This window comes from Melanotaenia boesemani, chromosome 9 (assembly GCF_017639745.1).
Source record: "Melanotaenia boesemani isolate fMelBoe1 chromosome 9, fMelBoe1.pri, whole genome shotgun sequence".
NCBI classification, from domain to species: domain Eukaryota; kingdom Metazoa; phylum Chordata; class Actinopteri; order Atheriniformes; family Melanotaeniidae; genus Melanotaenia; species Melanotaenia boesemani.
Window position 1 is genome coordinate 37,271,200 of NC_055690.1, and position 16,195 is coordinate 37,287,394.

The following is a 16,195-nucleotide window of genomic DNA, read 5'->3' on the forward strand; positions in this document are numbered from 1 at the left end:
ACCTGTAACTCGTCCTGTATCCAACCTGTAACTCGTCCTGTATCCAACCTGTAACTCGTCCTGTTCCCAACCTGTAACTCGTCCTGTATCCCAACCTGTAACTCGTCCTGTAGCTCAACCTGTAACTCGTCCTTTTCCCAACCTGTAACTCGTCCTTTTCCCAACCTGTAACTCGCCCTGTATCCCAACCTGTAACTCGTCCTGTATCCCAACCTGTAACTCGTCCTGTATCCCAACCTGTAAGTCGTCCTGTATCCAACCTGTAACTCGTCCTGTTCCCAACCTGTAACTCGTCCTGTATCCAACCTGTAACTCGTCCTGTATCCCAACCTGTAACTCGTCCTGTAGCTCAACCTGTAACTCGTCCTTTTCCCAACCTGTAACTCGTCCTGTATCCCAACCTGTAACTCGTCATGTAGCTCAACCTGTAACTCGTCCTGTATCCAACCTGTAACTCGTCCTGTATCCCAACCTGTAACTCATCCTGTATCCCAACCTGTAACTCGTCCTGTATCCAACCTGTAACTCGTCCTGTTTCCAACCTGTAACTCGTCCTGTATCCCAACCTGTAACTCATCCTGTATCCCAACCTGTAACTCGTCCTGTATCCAACCTGTAAATCATCCTGTATCCAACCTGTAACTCGTCCTGTATCCCAACCTGTAACTCGTCCTGTAGCCCAACCTGTAGCTCGTCCTGTATCCAACCTGTAAATCATCCTGTATCCAACCTGTAACTCGTCCTGTATCCAACCTGTAACTCGTCCTGTATCCAACGTGTAAATCGTCCTGTATCCAACCTGTAACTCGTTCTCTTCCCAACCTGTAACTCGTCCTGTATCAAACCTGTAAATCGTCCTGTATCCAACCTGTAACTCGTCCTGTATCAAACCTGTAACTCGTCCTGTATCCAACCTGTAACTCGTTCTCTTCCCAACCTGTAACTCGTCCTGTATCAAACCTGTAAATCGTCCTGTATCCAACCTGTAACTCGTCCTGTATCAAACCTGTAACTCGTCCTGTATCCAACCTGTAACTCGTTCTCTTCCCAACCTGTAACTCGTCCTGTATCCAACCTGTAACTTGTCCTGTATCCAACCTGTAACTCGTCCTGTATCCAACCTGTAACTCGTCCTGTATCCCAACCTGTAACTCGTCCTGTATCAAACCTGTAACTCGTCCTGTATCCAACCTGTAACTCGTCCTGTATCCCAACCTGTAACTCGTCCTGTATCAAACCTGTAACTCGTCCTGTATCCAACCTGTAACTCGTCCTGTATCCCAACCTGTAACTCATCCTGTATCCAACCTGTAACTCGTCCTGTAGCTCAACCTGTAACTCATCCTGTATCCAACCTGTAACTCGTCCTGTAGCTCAACCTGTAACTCGTCCTGTATCCAACCTGTAACTCGTCCTGTAGCTCAACCTGTAACTTGTCCTGTAGCTCAACCTGTAACTCGTCCTGTATCCCAACCTGTAACTCGTCCTGTATCCCAACCTGTAACTCGTCCTGTAGCTCAACCTGTAACTCGTCCTGTAGCTCAACCTGTAACTCGTCCTGTTCCCAACCTGTAACTCGTCCTGTAGCTCAACCTGTAACTCGTCCTGTATCCAACCTGTAACTCGTCCTGTATCCCAACCTGTAACTCATCCTGTATCCCAACTCGTCCTGTATCCAACCTATAACTCGTCCTGTATCCAACCTGTAACTCGTCCTGTATCCAACCTGTAACTCGTCCTGTATCCCAACCTGTAACTCATCCTGTATCCCAACTCGTCCTGTATCCAACCTGTAACTCGTCCTGTATCCAACCTGTAACTCGTCCTGTATCCAACCTGTAACTCGTCCTGTATCCCAACCTGTAACTCGTCCTGTAGCTCAACCTTTAACTCGTCCTGTATCCAACCTGTAACCCGTCCTATAACCTGTCTTGTCTGTCATGTTTCAGATTCTGGTTTCCATGATTTCTTTATTATGTTTTTTCTTACATGCCACCAACAAGGTTTCAAAAAATGTCCTTCATAGGTCATAAATTCTGTTATGGACAAAACATGAGGCCAGTCTTGGTTTCCAGTTTCACAATCTTCCCTCGTGTGGTTATTGATCCATGTTTATCTTTTATTTCAATTCTAGTTAATAATCAAACCAAACCAATTTCCTCACATACTGGAGTCAGAAGTGGGCAGGGTAATTGGGCAGAGTTACAAACAGATGACGCTAAAATATAATACATGATTTGCATAATTTATTTACAGTTGTTTATCTCATAAACAAAAGCTGGTAGGCTCTGAATTATGGGACTGAACAACAAATCCAAACTGAATTAAAGTGGACTGGGCCAGACCAGCTAATTCTGGTTCACATCTGATGTAAAACTGCAGCATATTGATCTACAGCATCACGCCCAGGATGATCAGGCCCCTCCACACACACACACACACGCACTCACAAACCTCCCAGTCCCACCCCAAAACACACCCCAGCACCTCCCCCAACAATCTCCTGAAGCCCACTCAGCCCCCGACAGGGCTGGACACAGAGCCGCCCCCACTGTAGAGCAGCCCAGATCCCCACCATGGTAAACCACCAAGGACCCGCAGCCATCGGGCACCCCTCTCGCCAATATCCAACCCCCAAAGCAACGAGGTCACAGTCCTCCACCTACACTAAGTGATGGAGCAAATCACCTCGGGATCCGTCCGGATGAGCTGGTAAATGTGGCCGGGGAGAGGGAAGTCTGGGTTTCCCTGCTTAGGCAGCTGCCCCCGCAACCCGACTCCGGATAAGCGTCAGAAAATGGATGGATGGATGGAGATATACTGCAGCTTGTTAGCTAAGAAAATGTGATTAAAGTTGGGTAGCTCCGATCCGCCTCTATCTTTAGTCTGTTGTAAAGTTTTTAGACTGATACGTGATGGCTTATTTTTCCATAAAAATTTAGATATATGTGAGTCCAGTGACTTCAACCAGCTGGAGGATGGTTTAGTGGGTATCATTGAAAACAGGTAGTTTACTTTAGATAGAACCATCATTTTAACTGTGGCAACCCTCCCCATGAGTGATATGGGTAAGCGCCTCCACCGTGAGAGATCATCCTCTATTGCTTTAAGTAGCTGGACATAATTTAGCTTTGTTAGTTCTGATAACCTGGGGGAAATGTTTATGCCTAAATATCTAATGTTTCCAGACTGTATTGTAGTATTGGGTGTGTTTTGTAGGTCACAGTTAATGGGCATAATAATAGTCTTAGACCAGTTAATAGAGTAGTCAGATATTGATGAGAATGTGTTAATAAGTGTGATTGTCTGGAGGAGAGATGTCGGTGAGTTCTGGAGGAAAAGTAATACATCATCAGCATAAAGACTTATCTTGTGTTGTATATTTTTAGCATGGATTCCTTTAATCTCTTTATTTTGTCTTATGGCAGCAGCTAGAGGTTCAATAAAAATAGCAAAGAGTGATGGAGAAAGTGGGCAGCCCTGTCTGGTGCCTCTCTATAAACAGAAGCTTGGAGAAGTTTGATCATTGGTCTTCACACATGCATTTGGGTTGTTATATAATATCTTTATCCAATCTATGAAAGATGACCCAAACCCAAATTTGTTTAACGTTGCAAATAAAAATTTCCAGTTTACTCGGTCAAATGCTTTTTCTGTGTCTAAAGAAATGACTGTGGATTCATCATCATCATGTTTTGTTGGTAAAGAACTTTTTGAGTCTCTTTCCTGAGGTCCTGTTGCCATGACAACTGGCTCTCCCAGTGATAATCCACCTTCTTCCTCTATGTAATTTATCTTTATAATAGCCGAACAAACCAACTGTAAATTAAAACTGAATGTGTATTTAAGCTCTACCTGATACAACATATTATCTGACCAGTATGAAGTTAGTGTTATTACATTTTGCTTGTGGAATCCATACTCAATCCACCCTTCTCCTGAGGTAAGAATAATCTAGATTATTAGGGTCCTTTCTAAAGGTTTTGAACACACACTGATGGTTTGATCCAGATAAAACCCAAAACTGGATAATGTGAGCTAATCAGATTACAGAATCCTATTTTTATTTTGAACAACCCATTTTCTAAACTTAATCCAGTCTGGATAACTTTTATCCAGATTAAATCTTTTGAACAACCACCCCAGCAGATTCAGAGAATTCTATTTTTATTTACATTTTATGGCTTTTTAAAAAGTTGTAAATAAAGATTCAAACTATTGACAGATTAAAGGTTTTTTAATCTTTAAAAAATTTTCTAAATGTGTAAAATAATCTGGATGACAATTGCCAGGACTGAGCTGTGGTGAAAACTGCATCTCCATGGTGATTTCAGCAGGAAGCTGGATGCTGGTTCAGCTTGTCTGACCCACATCAGCCTCTCATGTGGGTCACAGAGGGTTAAAACCAGACATTCTTTGTTCTCAGGCTTTTGTTTCCTCCACAAACATCTGGTCTGAGAGCGTCCGTCTGCTTGGTTTCACACGTCCAGCCAAGGCCTCAGACGGAGGGAGGAGTCCCGTCCAGACACAAACATCATACCACATTCATTCCGGCTCAGAACGCTCCAGTTTCTGAGCCAGGGATCAGTTTTCCTAATCATCTTCAGTTCGGACAGAAAATCTCCAAAGACTATGTTTGAGAGGAAGAAGAGTGGGGTGGGAAGGAGTCTTCCTCACATTAAAGACTAGAGCTTCAGAAGCCTCCTAAAGTTTCCACTGTGAGACGCCTGCAGGTCTTCATCTTCTGGTTCTGGATGAGTTGAAACATCAGAACTTGTTGACCCAGTTCTTCACTCTGATTAAGTAAGAAATTAGACCAGCTGATTTTATCATGAGTCTGTTGATATAACAAACACATGTTGATCGCAAGGCTGTTGCACCAAATCCAGATTACAGATTAATATGGGATTTCTTGGTTATCCTGGCAGACTTTATCCATGATCCGGTTTCACATCAGTTACCATCGAGATTTACTCAGACCAGACCAAGCTAACACAGTAACAGTTGGGCTAATAACTACACTAACAGCCTTTGTAATTACTAGGCTAACAGCCACAATAAAAGCCATGCCAATAACCAGGGTAACAACCATGCTAACAGGGTAATAGTCAGGCTAACAACCGGTCCAACAACTGAGCTAACAACCATACCAACATGGTAACAGTCAGGTTAACACCTGGGCTAACAGGGTAACAGTTGGGCTAACAACCATACTAACATGGTAACAGCCAGATTAACACCTCTATAGGTGGCTCGCCTTGATGTAAAAAAGAATGTAACCACCCTGAAATTATTCGTGCATGGCAAGCCCAGTAATAGTAAAGGAAGTAGTGAAGGTTAGGAAGTGCCTGAAGTGCAGCCAGAGCCTCGTACAACAGTTTGACTCACTTAACCAAAACAGATCCCAAACCAAACCTGTCCGAAACATCAGATACTCCCATTCCACCCGATCGAATGCTTTCTTGGCAACCAATGAAATTGCAAGATCCTTGTAATTGGTGTTCTGAGGGAACTGCACAACATTTATGAGTCCATCTACGTTGGAGTGGGAGGATCTGCTTCTGATAAAACCTGCTGGTCAGGCTTTACTAGAACTGGTAGAACCTCTTCTAATCAGCTAGATAAAATGGAAAGAATGATGCAATCCTTACAGAGTAAACGTTTAGGTCTATAAGATGTACACAGATCTGCAGGTTTATCCTTCAAAATCAGAGATATGTGGGCAAGGTTTAGGGTGGGTGGGAGTGTGTCTTTCTCCAGAGACTCCACATACATATTTAATAAAAGACTCACAATGTGTTTAGCCATGGCCCAAACCCATCAGGACCTGGAGCTTTTCCACCCTGTAAAGATTTGATTGCATCTAAGATTTCCTGTGCTCTGATAGGACTGCACTGATTTTACGGGCTCTACTAAGATAATGTAAGGAGGTTAATATTATCGAATAATAATTTCCTGACTTCCAGTTGAAGAGCGATGGAGTAGGCACCAGGTCGGAAGAGCTCTGTCATTATCCGACATTTATTTGATTCCTGCTACTTTATTACCCACTTTTAGCATAGCGAACTTGCTTCTAATACAGACCTCTAGGTTCATGTCCCTAGTACTCCACCAAACATGGGAAAGAACTCCGTAACTAAAGGTAAAAAAGCCGAAAACTGGAGCGAGAGCAAACAAGATGGCTACCCGGCTTCTGAGCTACTGGCTAACAGCGACTGTGCACACACGTTGATGACAACCCATCAGCTGCATCCCTGACTGACATCCAGAAACTGCTCTCTGGCATGTAGGCGCGGATTATTACAAGTTTAACTGCTCAAATTTCAGCCTTAACATGCCGCCATTATCAAACACGACCAGTCAATCCAGGCCATTGAAACTTCCATGTCCGACCTCCATGGGAGGCTAGCTATGCTGGAGTTGGCGACCGGAAAACTCACGAAGGAAAAGAAATGGCTGCAAGGTATCAGCGGGTATCAGCTGGTCCAGGTATCAGGTGGTCCAGGTATCAGTGGGTCCAGATATCAGCAGTTCCAGGTATCAGCAAGTCCAGGCATCAGCGGGTCCAGGTATCAGTGGGTCCATGTATCAGCAGGTATCAGCTGGTCAAGGTATCATTGGGTCCAGGTATCAGCTGGTCCAGGTATCAGCGGGTCCATGTATCAGTGGGTCCAGGTATCAGCGGGTCCAGGTATCAGCGGGTCAAGGTATCAGCGGGTCCAGGTATCAGCAGGTCCAGGTATCAGCAGGTATCAGCAGGTCCAGGTATCAGCGGGTCAAGGTATCAGCAGGTATCAGCTGGTCCAGGTATCAGGGGGGTATCAGCAGGTCCAGGTATCAGCAGGTCCAGGTATCAGTGGGTCAAGGATTCAGCGGGTCCAGGTATCAGCGGGTCAAGGTATCAGCAGGTCCAGGTATCAGCGGGTCAAGGTATCAGCAGGTTCAGTTTATCAGTGGGTCCAGGTATCAGCGGGTATCAGCTGGTCCAGGTATCAGCAGGTATCAGCGGGTCAAGGTATCAGCAGGTCCAGTTTATCAGTGGATCCAGGTATCAGCGGGTATCAGCTGGTCCAGGTATCAGGGGGTCAAGGTATCAGCTGGTCCATGTATCAGCGGGTATCAGCAGATCCAGGTATCAGTGGGTCAAGGATTCAGCGGGTCCATGTATCAGCGGGTATCAGCTAGTCCAGGTATCAGCAGATCCAGGTATCAGTGGGTCAAGGATTCAGCGGGTCCAGGTATCAGCGGGTCCAGGTATCAGCAGGTCCAGGTATCAGCGGGTATCAGCTAGTCCAGGTATCAGCAGATCCAGGTATCAGCGGGTCCAGGTATCAGGTGGTCCAGGTATCAGAGGGTCCAGGTATCAGCAGGTATCAGCTGGTCCAGGTATCAGCAGGTATCAGCTGGTTTTAGCAGGTCCAGGTATCAGCGGGTCCAGGAGTCAGCGGGTTTTAGCAGGTTCAGGTATCAGCTGGTCCAGGTATCAGCGGGTCCATGTATCAGCAGGTATCAGCTGGTTTTAGCAGGTCCAGGTATCAGCGGGTCCAGGAGTCAGCGGGTTTTAGCAGGTCCAGGTATCAGCAGGTCCATGTATCAGCAGGTATCAGCTGGTCCAGGTATCAGCGGGTCCATGTATCAGCAGGTATCAGCGGGTCCAGGTATCAGCAGGTCCATGTATCAGCAGGTATCAGCTGGTCCAGGTATCAGCGGGTCCATGTATCAGCAGGTATCAGCGGGTCCAGGTATCAGCAGGTCCATGTATCAGCAGGTATCAGCTGGTCCAGGTATCAGCGGGTCCATGTATCAGCAGGTATCAGCTGGTCCAGGTATCAGCGGGTTTTAGGAGGTCCCAGGTATCAGCGGGTCCAGGTATCAGCAGTTCCAGGTATCAGCAGGTCCAGGCATCAGCGGGTCCAGGTATCAGTGGGTCCATGTATCAGCAGGTATCAGCTGGTCCAGGTATCATTGGGTCCAGGTATCAGCTGGTCCAGGTATCAGCGGGTCCATGTATCAGCGGGTCCAGGTATCAGCGGGTCAAGGTATCAGTGGGTCCAGGTATCAGCAGGTCCAGGTATCAGCAGGTATCAGCAGGTCCAGGTATCAGCGGGTCAAGGTATCAGCGGGTATCAGCTGGTCCAGGTATCAGCGGGTATCAGCAGGTCCAGGTATCAGCAGGTCCAGGTACCAGTGGGTCAAGGATTCAGCGGGTCCAGGTATCAGCGGGTCAAGGTATCAGCAGGTTCAGTTTATCAGTGGGTCCAGGTATCAGCGGGTATCAGCTGGTCCAGGTATCAGCAGGTATCAGCGGGTCAAGGTATCAGCAGGTCCAGTTTATCAGTGGATCCAGGTATCAGCGGGTATCAGCTGGTCCAGGTATCAGCAGGTCCAGGTACCAGTGGGTCAAGGATTCAGCGGGTCCAGGTATCAGCGGGTATCAGCTAGTCCAGGTATCAGTGGGTCAAGGATTCAGCGGGTCCAGGTATCAGCGGGTCCATGTATCAGCGGGTGTCAGCTAGTCCAGGTATCAGCAGATCCAGGTATCAGTGGGTCAAGGATTCAGCGGGTCCAGGTATCAGCGGGTCCAGGTATCAGCAGGTCCAGGTATCAGCGGGTGTCAGCTAGTCCAGGTATCAGCAGATCCAGGTATCAGCGGGTCCAGGTATCAGGTGGTCCAGGTATCAGCGGGTCCATGTATCAGCAGGTATCAGCTGGTCCAGGTATCAGCAGGTATCAGCTGGTTTTAGCAGGTCCAGGTATCAGCGGGTCCAGGAGTCAGCGGGTTTTAGCAGGTTCAGGTATCAGCTGGTCCAGGTATCAGCGGGTCCATGTATCAGCAGGTATCAGCTGGTTTTAGCAGGTCCAGGTATCAGCGGGTCCAGGAGTCAGCGGGTTTTAGCAGGTTCAGGTATCAGCTGGTCCAGGTATCAGCAGGTCCATGTATCAGCAGGTATCAGCTGGTCCAGGTATCAGCGGGTCCATGTATCAGCAGGTATCAGCGGGTCCAGGTATCAGCAGGTCCATGTATCAGCGGGTCCATGTATCAGCAGGTATCAGCGGGTCCAGGTATCAGCAGGTCCATGTATCAGCAGGTATCAGCTGGTCCAGGTATCAGCGGGTCCATGTATCAGCAGGTATCAGCTGGTCCAGGTATCAGCGGGTTTTAGGAGGTCCCAGGTATCAGCGGGTCCAGGTATCAGCAGTTCCAGGTATCAGCAGGTCCAGGCATCAGTGGGTCCATGTATCAGCAGGTATCAGCTGGTCCAGGTATCATTGGGTCCAGGTATCAGCTGGTCCAGGTATCAGCGGGTCCATGTATCAGTGGGTCCAGGTATCAGCGGGTCCAGGTATCAGCGGGTCAAGGTATCAGTGGGTCCAGGTATCAGCAGGTCCAGGTATCAGCAGGTATCAGCAGGTCCAGGTATCAGCGGGTCAAGGTATCAGCGGGTATCAGCTGGTCCAGGTATCAGCGGGTATCAGCAGGTCCAGGTATCAGCAGGTCCAGGTACCAGTAGGTCAAGGATTCAGCGGGTCCAGGTATCAGCGGGTCAAGGTATCAGCAGGTCCAGGTATCAGCGGGTCAAGGTATCAGCAGGTTCAGTTTATCAGTGGGTCCAGGTATCAGCGGGTATCAGCTGGTCCAGGTATCAGCAGGTATCAGCGGGTCAAGGTATCAGCAGGTCCAGTTTATCAGTGGATCCAAGTATCAGCGGGTATCAGCTGGTCCAGGTATCAGCAGGTCCAGGTACCAGTGGGTCAAGGATTCAGCGGGTCCAGGTATCAGCGGGTATCAGCTAGTCCAGGTATCAGGGGGTCAAAGTATCAGCTGGTCCATGTATCAGCGGGTATCAGCAGATCCAGGTAACAGTGGGTCAAGGATTCAGCGGGTCCAGGTATCAGCAGGTCCATGTATCAGCGGGTATCAGCTAGTCCAGGTATCAGCAGATCCAGGTATCAGTGGGTCAAGGATTCAGCGGGTCCAGGTATCAGCGGGTCCAGGTATCAGCAGGTCCAGGTATCAGCGGGTATCAGCTAGTCCAGGTATCAGCAGATCCAGGTATCAGCGGGTCCAGGTATCAGGTGGTCCAGGTATCAGCGGGTCCATGTATCAGCAGGTATCAGCTGGTCCAGGTATCAGCAGGTATCAGCTGGTTTTAGCAGGTCCAGGTATCAGCGGGTCCAGGAGTCAGCGGGTTTTAGCAGGTTCAGGTATCAGCTGGTCCAGGTATCAGCGGGTCCATGTATCAGCAGGTATCAGCTGGTTTTAGCAGGTCCAGGTATCAGCGGGTCCAGGAGTCAGCGGGTTTTAGCAGGTTCAGGTATCAGCTGGTCCAGGTATCAGCAGGTCCATGTATCAGCAGGTATCAGCTGGTCCAGGTAACAGCGGGTCCATGTATCAGCAGGTATCAGCGGGTCCAGGTATCAGCAGGTCCAGGTATCAGCAGGTCCATGTATCAGCAGGTATCAGCTGGTCCAGGTATCAGCGGGTCCATGTATCAGCAGGTATCAGCTGGTCCAGGTATCAGCGGGTCCATGTATCAGCAGGTATCAGCGGGTCCAGGTATCAGCAGGTCCATGTATCAGCAGGTATCAGCTGGTCCAGGTATCAGCGGGTCCATGTATCAGCAGGTATCAGCGGGTCCAGGTATCAGCAGGTCCATGTATCAGCAGGTATCAGCTGGTCCAGGTATCAGCGGGTCCATGTATCAGCAGGTATCAGCTGGTCCATGTATCAGCGGGTTTTAGGAGGTCCCAGGTATCAGCGGGTCCAGGTATCAGCAGGTCCATGTATCAGCAGGTATCAGTTGGTCCAGGTATCAGCGGGTCCAGGTATCAGCAGGTCCATGTATCAGCAGGTATCAGTTGGTCCATGTATCAGCAGGTATCAGCTGGTCCAGGTATCAGCGGGTTTTAGCAGGTCCCAGGTATCAGCTGGTCCAGGTATCAGCAGGTTTTAGCAGGTCCCAGGTATCAGTGGGTCCAGGTATCAGCTGGTCCAGGTATCAGCTGCTTCTCTCTTGATCCTCTCTCTTCTTACAGCTGGTTTTCCTGCGTGGGGATAGACGGGACTTCTCGTGCTTCCCGTCCCATCACTCACCTTCAGGATCAGAAGCTCAGATAAGTCCTGGTGCAGGTGTGGACTAAAGCAGTGGATGTGTTCTAAAGGTGGAGAGGGGCTTCAGAGACCATCCAGAATGATTGTAAATGGAGAATTCAGAGCTTTTATTTCCATGAACCTGGTTTATTTTATTTTACATATCAGTGCTGCTGTTACATCATCTCATTCGTCACAGCTGGATGGAAACTGGGATCATACGGGGTCCAGACCTCTTTACTGGGCAACATGCTTGGTAAACCAGGTCTGGTGACGCCTGCACCGGCGCAGGTTTAAATTATTTTCTGCCAGCAAACGTTTTCCTCTTACGGCGTCTGCAGGGGTCCTGCATTCACCTCAGCAGGCTGTCATGGAAACTCAGACTACGCTAAACCCAGCTAGACGTGTGCAGTCGGGTATGAAGGAAGACCCTGGTAGCTCCAGTCTGGCAGCGCCAAACCTGCTGGGTGCTGAACGCCACTTGTATCAGATCAGAATCACATCAGAACAATGGAGAACAGAACTATGAGCACTCCCCACAACATCTGGGATCCTGATGAGATGACAGATGTTCTCCTGAGGGATCTCCTCTCAGACTTGGATCATCAGCCAACCCCTGGACAGTCTGGTGGATGAAACGAGACAGGATGTCCCACAGGTGCTGAACTGGATTGGGGTCTGGTGAACGTGCAGGCCAGTCCACAGCATCGCTGCCTTCATCGAGCAGGAACTGCTCACTGCAGCCACATGAGGCCAAGCCTTGTCCTGGATCAGAAGGAACCAGGTCCCACTGCAGCAGGATGTGGCCTGACAATAGGTCTGAGGATCTCATCCCGGTACCTAAAGGCAGTCAGGGAACCTCTGGCTAGCACATGGAGGTCTGAGGACCTCCAAGGATCTGCCTCCCCAGACCATCACTGAGCCACTGGTCATACTGGTGCAGGCAGCAGTGTCCAGACTCTCTCACATCTGTCACATGGTCTCCATGTGAACCCGATTAATCTGTGAAGACCACAGGGTGCTGATCCAGGTGTACTCTGGCCAATCTGGCTGCTGGATGTTGGTGGACGTGGGTCCTCATACCACCTCATGGAGTTTCTGACCGTCTGAGCAGAAACGTGAACTTTAGTGTGTGCTGGGGGTCATGTTGCAGGACTGCAGGGCTCCTCCTGGTCCTGCTGGACTCAAGAGCAGGTAGCGGTCAGACATGGGTTGTCATGGCAACATAATTCCAGATTTAGAATTACCACACACTGATTTCTGTAGGGAGAAGATTGTTGGGCAGTGGAAGCCTCGTGGTTCTAGAGGCGGGCTTGGGTCTGGAGAACCCGGGTTTAAGCTCCCAGAGTGCCTGCAGAGATGAACCTCACTGAAACATGGCGGCACCCAGCCCTCTGAAACATTTATAGACGGGATCAGGTCTAACCACTGGTCCTGGTCTTGATGTGCTTCCTCAGTGGGATTAAACCTCCATAAAACTTTTATTCTAGCCACTATTTTAGCCGAGGCTCAGACCTCACATTTACTCATCCCAGTAACCTGGATGGGCTGGCCGGAAGCTTCCTGTCAGACCAGGAAGCCCCGCCTACATCCCGCCTGTCCTGACAGCAGTAAGCCAGCCTTCGAGCTCCGATACTTTACTCCTGCTGCACAGCTTCAGCTTCAGTAAAGACTGGAGGCTTTTTCTACTTCCTGTTCTTCGGCATCACCTAAACACGTCTGTTTGCTCTGGATTTTAACCTCATCGTTTTGTGTTTAATAGATGCGTTTTGTTTGGATTTTCTCCCAGTTTAACCAGTTTAAATATCCAGTCAGCAGACCAGTGGACCAGTGGACCATTGGACCAGTGACCCAGTAACCAACGGACCAGGGGACCATTGGACCAGTAACCCAGCAGACCAACGGACCAGGGGACCATTGGACCAGTGACCCAGCAGACCAACGGACCAGGGGACCATTGGACCAGTGACCCAGCAGACCAACGGACCAGTGGCCCATTGGACCAGTGACCCAGCAGACCAACGGACCAGGGGACCAACGGACCAGTGACCCAGCAGACCAACGGACCAGGGGACCATTGGACCAGTGACCCAGCAGACCAACGGACCAGCGGACACAGGCATCGGTTTTGTGCCATGATGCACATCTTTCCTCGTCTTTATGAAACACCTTGTCATATTGCTTGTATGCATGTCAGTGGTTGCCATGGCGACTCCTGGTATGGGAGCTTCATTGACTATTTTTATTGTGGTTCTAACTGGACCTGGTTTCTAGACCAGATCCTGGACCTTTATTCATTTAGAAACAATCTGATGATTAAAACTCAACATTGAGTCTGAACGCTGGTGGTTTACATTAGAACTCTGTTAGTGGACCATCAGCTCCACCTGCTGGACAGACAGAGCCACTGCAGAAGGTTTCTCTTCATCTCCACCACAGGACCAGGTCCAACCGGACCGGGTCTAACAGGACCAGGTCCGACCGGACCGGGTCTGACAGACCGACTACAGGTCTGAAGAAAACCATCCAGTTGCTTTGGACCAGACTACCACTGGTCTCCTTGGCAGCTCTGAACATCAGAAGCTGAAACACCAGAACCAGATTGTTCGTGTTGAAACTTTATTTAACAAACAGGAATGTTCAGGTGCTGCACACAGTGCAGACACACCTGTCAGAATCTTCACACCTTCCTTCCTGAAAGTCCGGATCAGCTGGGACTGTTTACCTGAGCAAGTCGGACTGTGAACCCCCCACTGATAAGGTGTACCCAGTGGGGGCGGAGCTTAGCTCAGGTAAACAGAAAAGGCACAGGGTGAACTGACACAGCGTGAGAAGGTCAGCAGCAGAGTCAACAGATAAGAGGTGGGTGTAAGGGGCGTGGCTTGTCGTGTGGGCGTGGCTTGTTTCTGTCAGAGTTCAGGAATGTTTTGAGGCTTCTGTTCAGGGCGGGGCAGTCCGCTGACATCAGCTCACAGCTCCGGTCGGCGTCTTTGAGCTGGCCCCGCCCCCTCTTGTGACGTCATTCTACATGCCCATCCTGATGCTCTGGATGATCTGAAAGATGGCTGCAGGTGAGACGGACCGACAGGTGAGTCACAAGTTCTGTTCAAAACCTTTTCACCAAAATACAAAACAAAAATGAAAATAAATAAATACACAAAGAAAAATATAAAATAAATACAAAAAAAACTAAAACTAGAAATTATTAAACATCAAATAAAAAATATTTTAAAATTAAGGCAGTTATCAAATAAATCAATAAGTTTATTTGTTATGTTTCCAGCTGTGAGGAAGAGTGTGGCTGGAGAGGAAGGACAAAAACACCTTCATCTTCATCGCTACGTTTTCACAGTGATGATCAAATTAATTGATCTGATCGATCAGCTGGTCTGAACTCCGCCTGCAGATGGAGACCTGCTGGAGCTCAGGCTCCGCCCACAGCGTGACATCAGGTGTTTAAAAGGAAAACTTTTAAGTTTAAATTTGATGATTTCTAAGTGATCAATAACTAATCAATCAGTGACGATGACTCACCTGATCCACAGACGACAAAGATGAAGAGGGCGAGCAGCCAGGGCCCCACTCCTTTATCGTCCACCAGGGTCCTCTGAACATACACACACACACACACACACACACGCAGGTTACAGATCACTGCTGTAACCACAGCTGTAACCCCAGGATGACGAATCGATGTGAAGACAGTTATTGATCTCTTCATATTTTACTTCCTGTCTGAACCTGATTATTGATTAATAGCAAATTGGGTCTTTTTTTTTTAATAAGTGGAAATCAATCAAACAGATGTTTCCATCACACTTTTAATCAATAAGCTGAATTACTTGTGGTCACCTGAGTACAGGTAATAGATTAGCATGAACTGATCACTGATCAATCTCTGCTGCGGATAATCATGATCAGCCCTTTGATTATTGATCAGGGTTGAATTGGAGTGAGCTGATCGATCAGAATGATCCGAATCTTCAATCAACTCTGATGACTTATTGATTATTACTCATCTGAACTCAGAAAGCAGAGACGGCTGGTCGATCAGTGATCAGTGATCAGGGGAAGGAGACGCGGATCAATACCGTGACGCAGCCGCGTGCTGGTTCAGTCTGAGCCCGGCGTGACCCGGTTTCTCAGGTTCCGGACCGGTTCTGCTCTACTCACCGTGGACTTGGCCACGTTTCCTCTCTGCGTGATGTTCTTGCTGTGTTTCTCGTTCGCCATGCGGATCCTCTGCTTGGCCACCATCTTTCCTTCTTCTTCTTCTTCTTGTTTTCTGTTGGTTTTTTACTCTTTTTCGGCGCTTTGTTGGCGGCTCTCGCGCTCTTTGATCCGCTGTCTGTCGGACTGGGAGGAACTCTGGTTTGTCTACGTACTCAAAAAGCAGAAGGCCCGCCTCTTTCAACATGACCACGCCCCCACAGTCAGCCGCTACCCGCGTGAAGTTACTGACTGCCAAAGTAAAACTTCCGGTGAGCTCTTTTCAAATTAAGTCAGATTTTTCTTAAAAAAAAAAAAAAAAAAAAACTCTCTCTCTCTCTCTCTATATATATATATAATTTTTAGGAATGGGTTTATATGAACACAATTGTAAATTGAACTAATAGGGATCAGATAATGGATTTGTTTTCATTTGATTAGAATTGGATCTAATCAGTCCTGTAGACACACACTGGCAGCCAAACAACAACTGTTTACACCCGTTTGCTTTATTTAGCTTCATTTATAAGGACGTTTATATTATTACAGTTTCTGTTTACAGGCTGATGCCAGACTGACGTGTTAGCTGAGTAATGATGTTGTATGAACATGTGGAGGATTATTAGATCATTTAAATATTTTTCTGAGTTATGTAATATAAATATGAAGTTGTTTCTTTTACAACATTGTAAAGCACATGAATCATTTATGCTCAGAGTTTAAATAAGTAAAGAAAATCAGACAAAACCAGTAAAGTAACCCTAACCAGCATCATAACTTCACTAACAGCAGGTGAGCTTACCTTTGCAGTGAGAGTCCTGAAATGTCCGTGACCTTCCAGAGATTTGTAGTTTCTCAACTGTTCATACGTGTTTACACTGATACCATAAACGA

At 48.0% G+C, this 16,195-nt stretch overlaps 1 protein-coding gene and 2 long non-coding RNA genes across 13 annotated transcripts; 1 reads left to right on the plus strand and 2 right to left on the minus strand.

The window, feature by feature from the left end:
• Nucleotides 1–35: 35 nt before the first annotated feature.
• On the minus strand, nucleotides 36–2,130 carry LOC121646646. 6 transcript variants are annotated; one of them, XR_006011673.1, is made up of 5 exons: nucleotides 1,908–2,130; nucleotides 1,791–1,872; nucleotides 1,704–1,750; nucleotides 166–237; nucleotides 36–71 (listed from the first exon to the last, which is right to left on the minus strand). It is a non-coding gene; the product is annotated as an uncharacterized LOC121646646 (long non-coding RNA). The 6 variants fall into 6 exon arrangements; XR_006011669.1 differs by lacking the exons at nucleotides 36–71; nucleotides 166–237 and adding an exon at nucleotides 258–330; XR_006011672.1 differs by lacking the exons at nucleotides 36–71; nucleotides 166–237 and adding an exon at nucleotides 1,581–1,640.
• Nucleotides 2,131–6,700: 4,570 nt separating this feature from the next.
• LOC121645669 lies at nucleotides 6,701–10,013 on the plus strand. Of its 6 annotated transcripts, none has more exons than XR_006011483.1 (9): nucleotides 6,701–6,775; nucleotides 7,239–7,280; nucleotides 7,313–7,396; nucleotides 7,854–7,943; nucleotides 8,098–8,123; nucleotides 8,570–8,611; nucleotides 9,175–9,206; nucleotides 9,329–9,428; nucleotides 9,981–10,013. It is a non-coding gene; the product is annotated as an uncharacterized LOC121645669 (long non-coding RNA). The 6 variants fall into 6 exon arrangements; XR_006011485.1 differs by having other exon boundaries at nucleotides 7,854–7,927; nucleotides 8,066–8,107; XR_006011488.1 differs by lacking the exon at nucleotides 9,981–10,013 and adding an exon at nucleotides 9,891–9,964 and having other exon boundaries at nucleotides 9,329–9,386.
• A 3,677-nt stretch (nucleotides 10,014–13,690) lies between these two features.
• LOC121645668 (stress-associated endoplasmic reticulum protein 1-like) lies at nucleotides 13,691–15,461 on the minus strand. The gene is made up of 3 exons (XM_041994253.1): nucleotides 15,266–15,461; nucleotides 14,627–14,699; nucleotides 13,691–14,157 (listed from the first exon to the last, which is right to left on the minus strand). Exons 1-3 carry the CDS (start codon nucleotides 15,347–15,349, stop codon nucleotides 14,117–14,119), a joined length of 198 nt encoding a protein of 65 aa, XP_041850187.1. The 5' UTR covers nucleotides 15,350–15,461; the 3' UTR covers nucleotides 13,691–14,116.
• Nucleotides 15,462–16,195: the final 734 nt, after the last annotated feature.

Excerpts from the sequence above, each read along its gene's own strand:
- LOC121645668 (XM_041994253.1), bottom strand. The coding sequence starts at position 15,349 with ATGGTGGCCAAGCAGAGGATCCGCATGGCGAACGAGAAACACAGCAAG. Across the intron at positions 14,700-15,265 it reads GAAACGTGGCCAAGTCCACG|AGGACCCTGGTGGACGATAA; the intron begins GTGAGTAGAGCA and ends GTGTATGTTCAG. Across the intron at positions 14,158-14,626 it reads CTTTGTCGTCTGTGGATCAG|CCATCTTTCAGATCATCCAG; the intron begins GTGAGTCATCGT and ends TCTCACCTGCAG.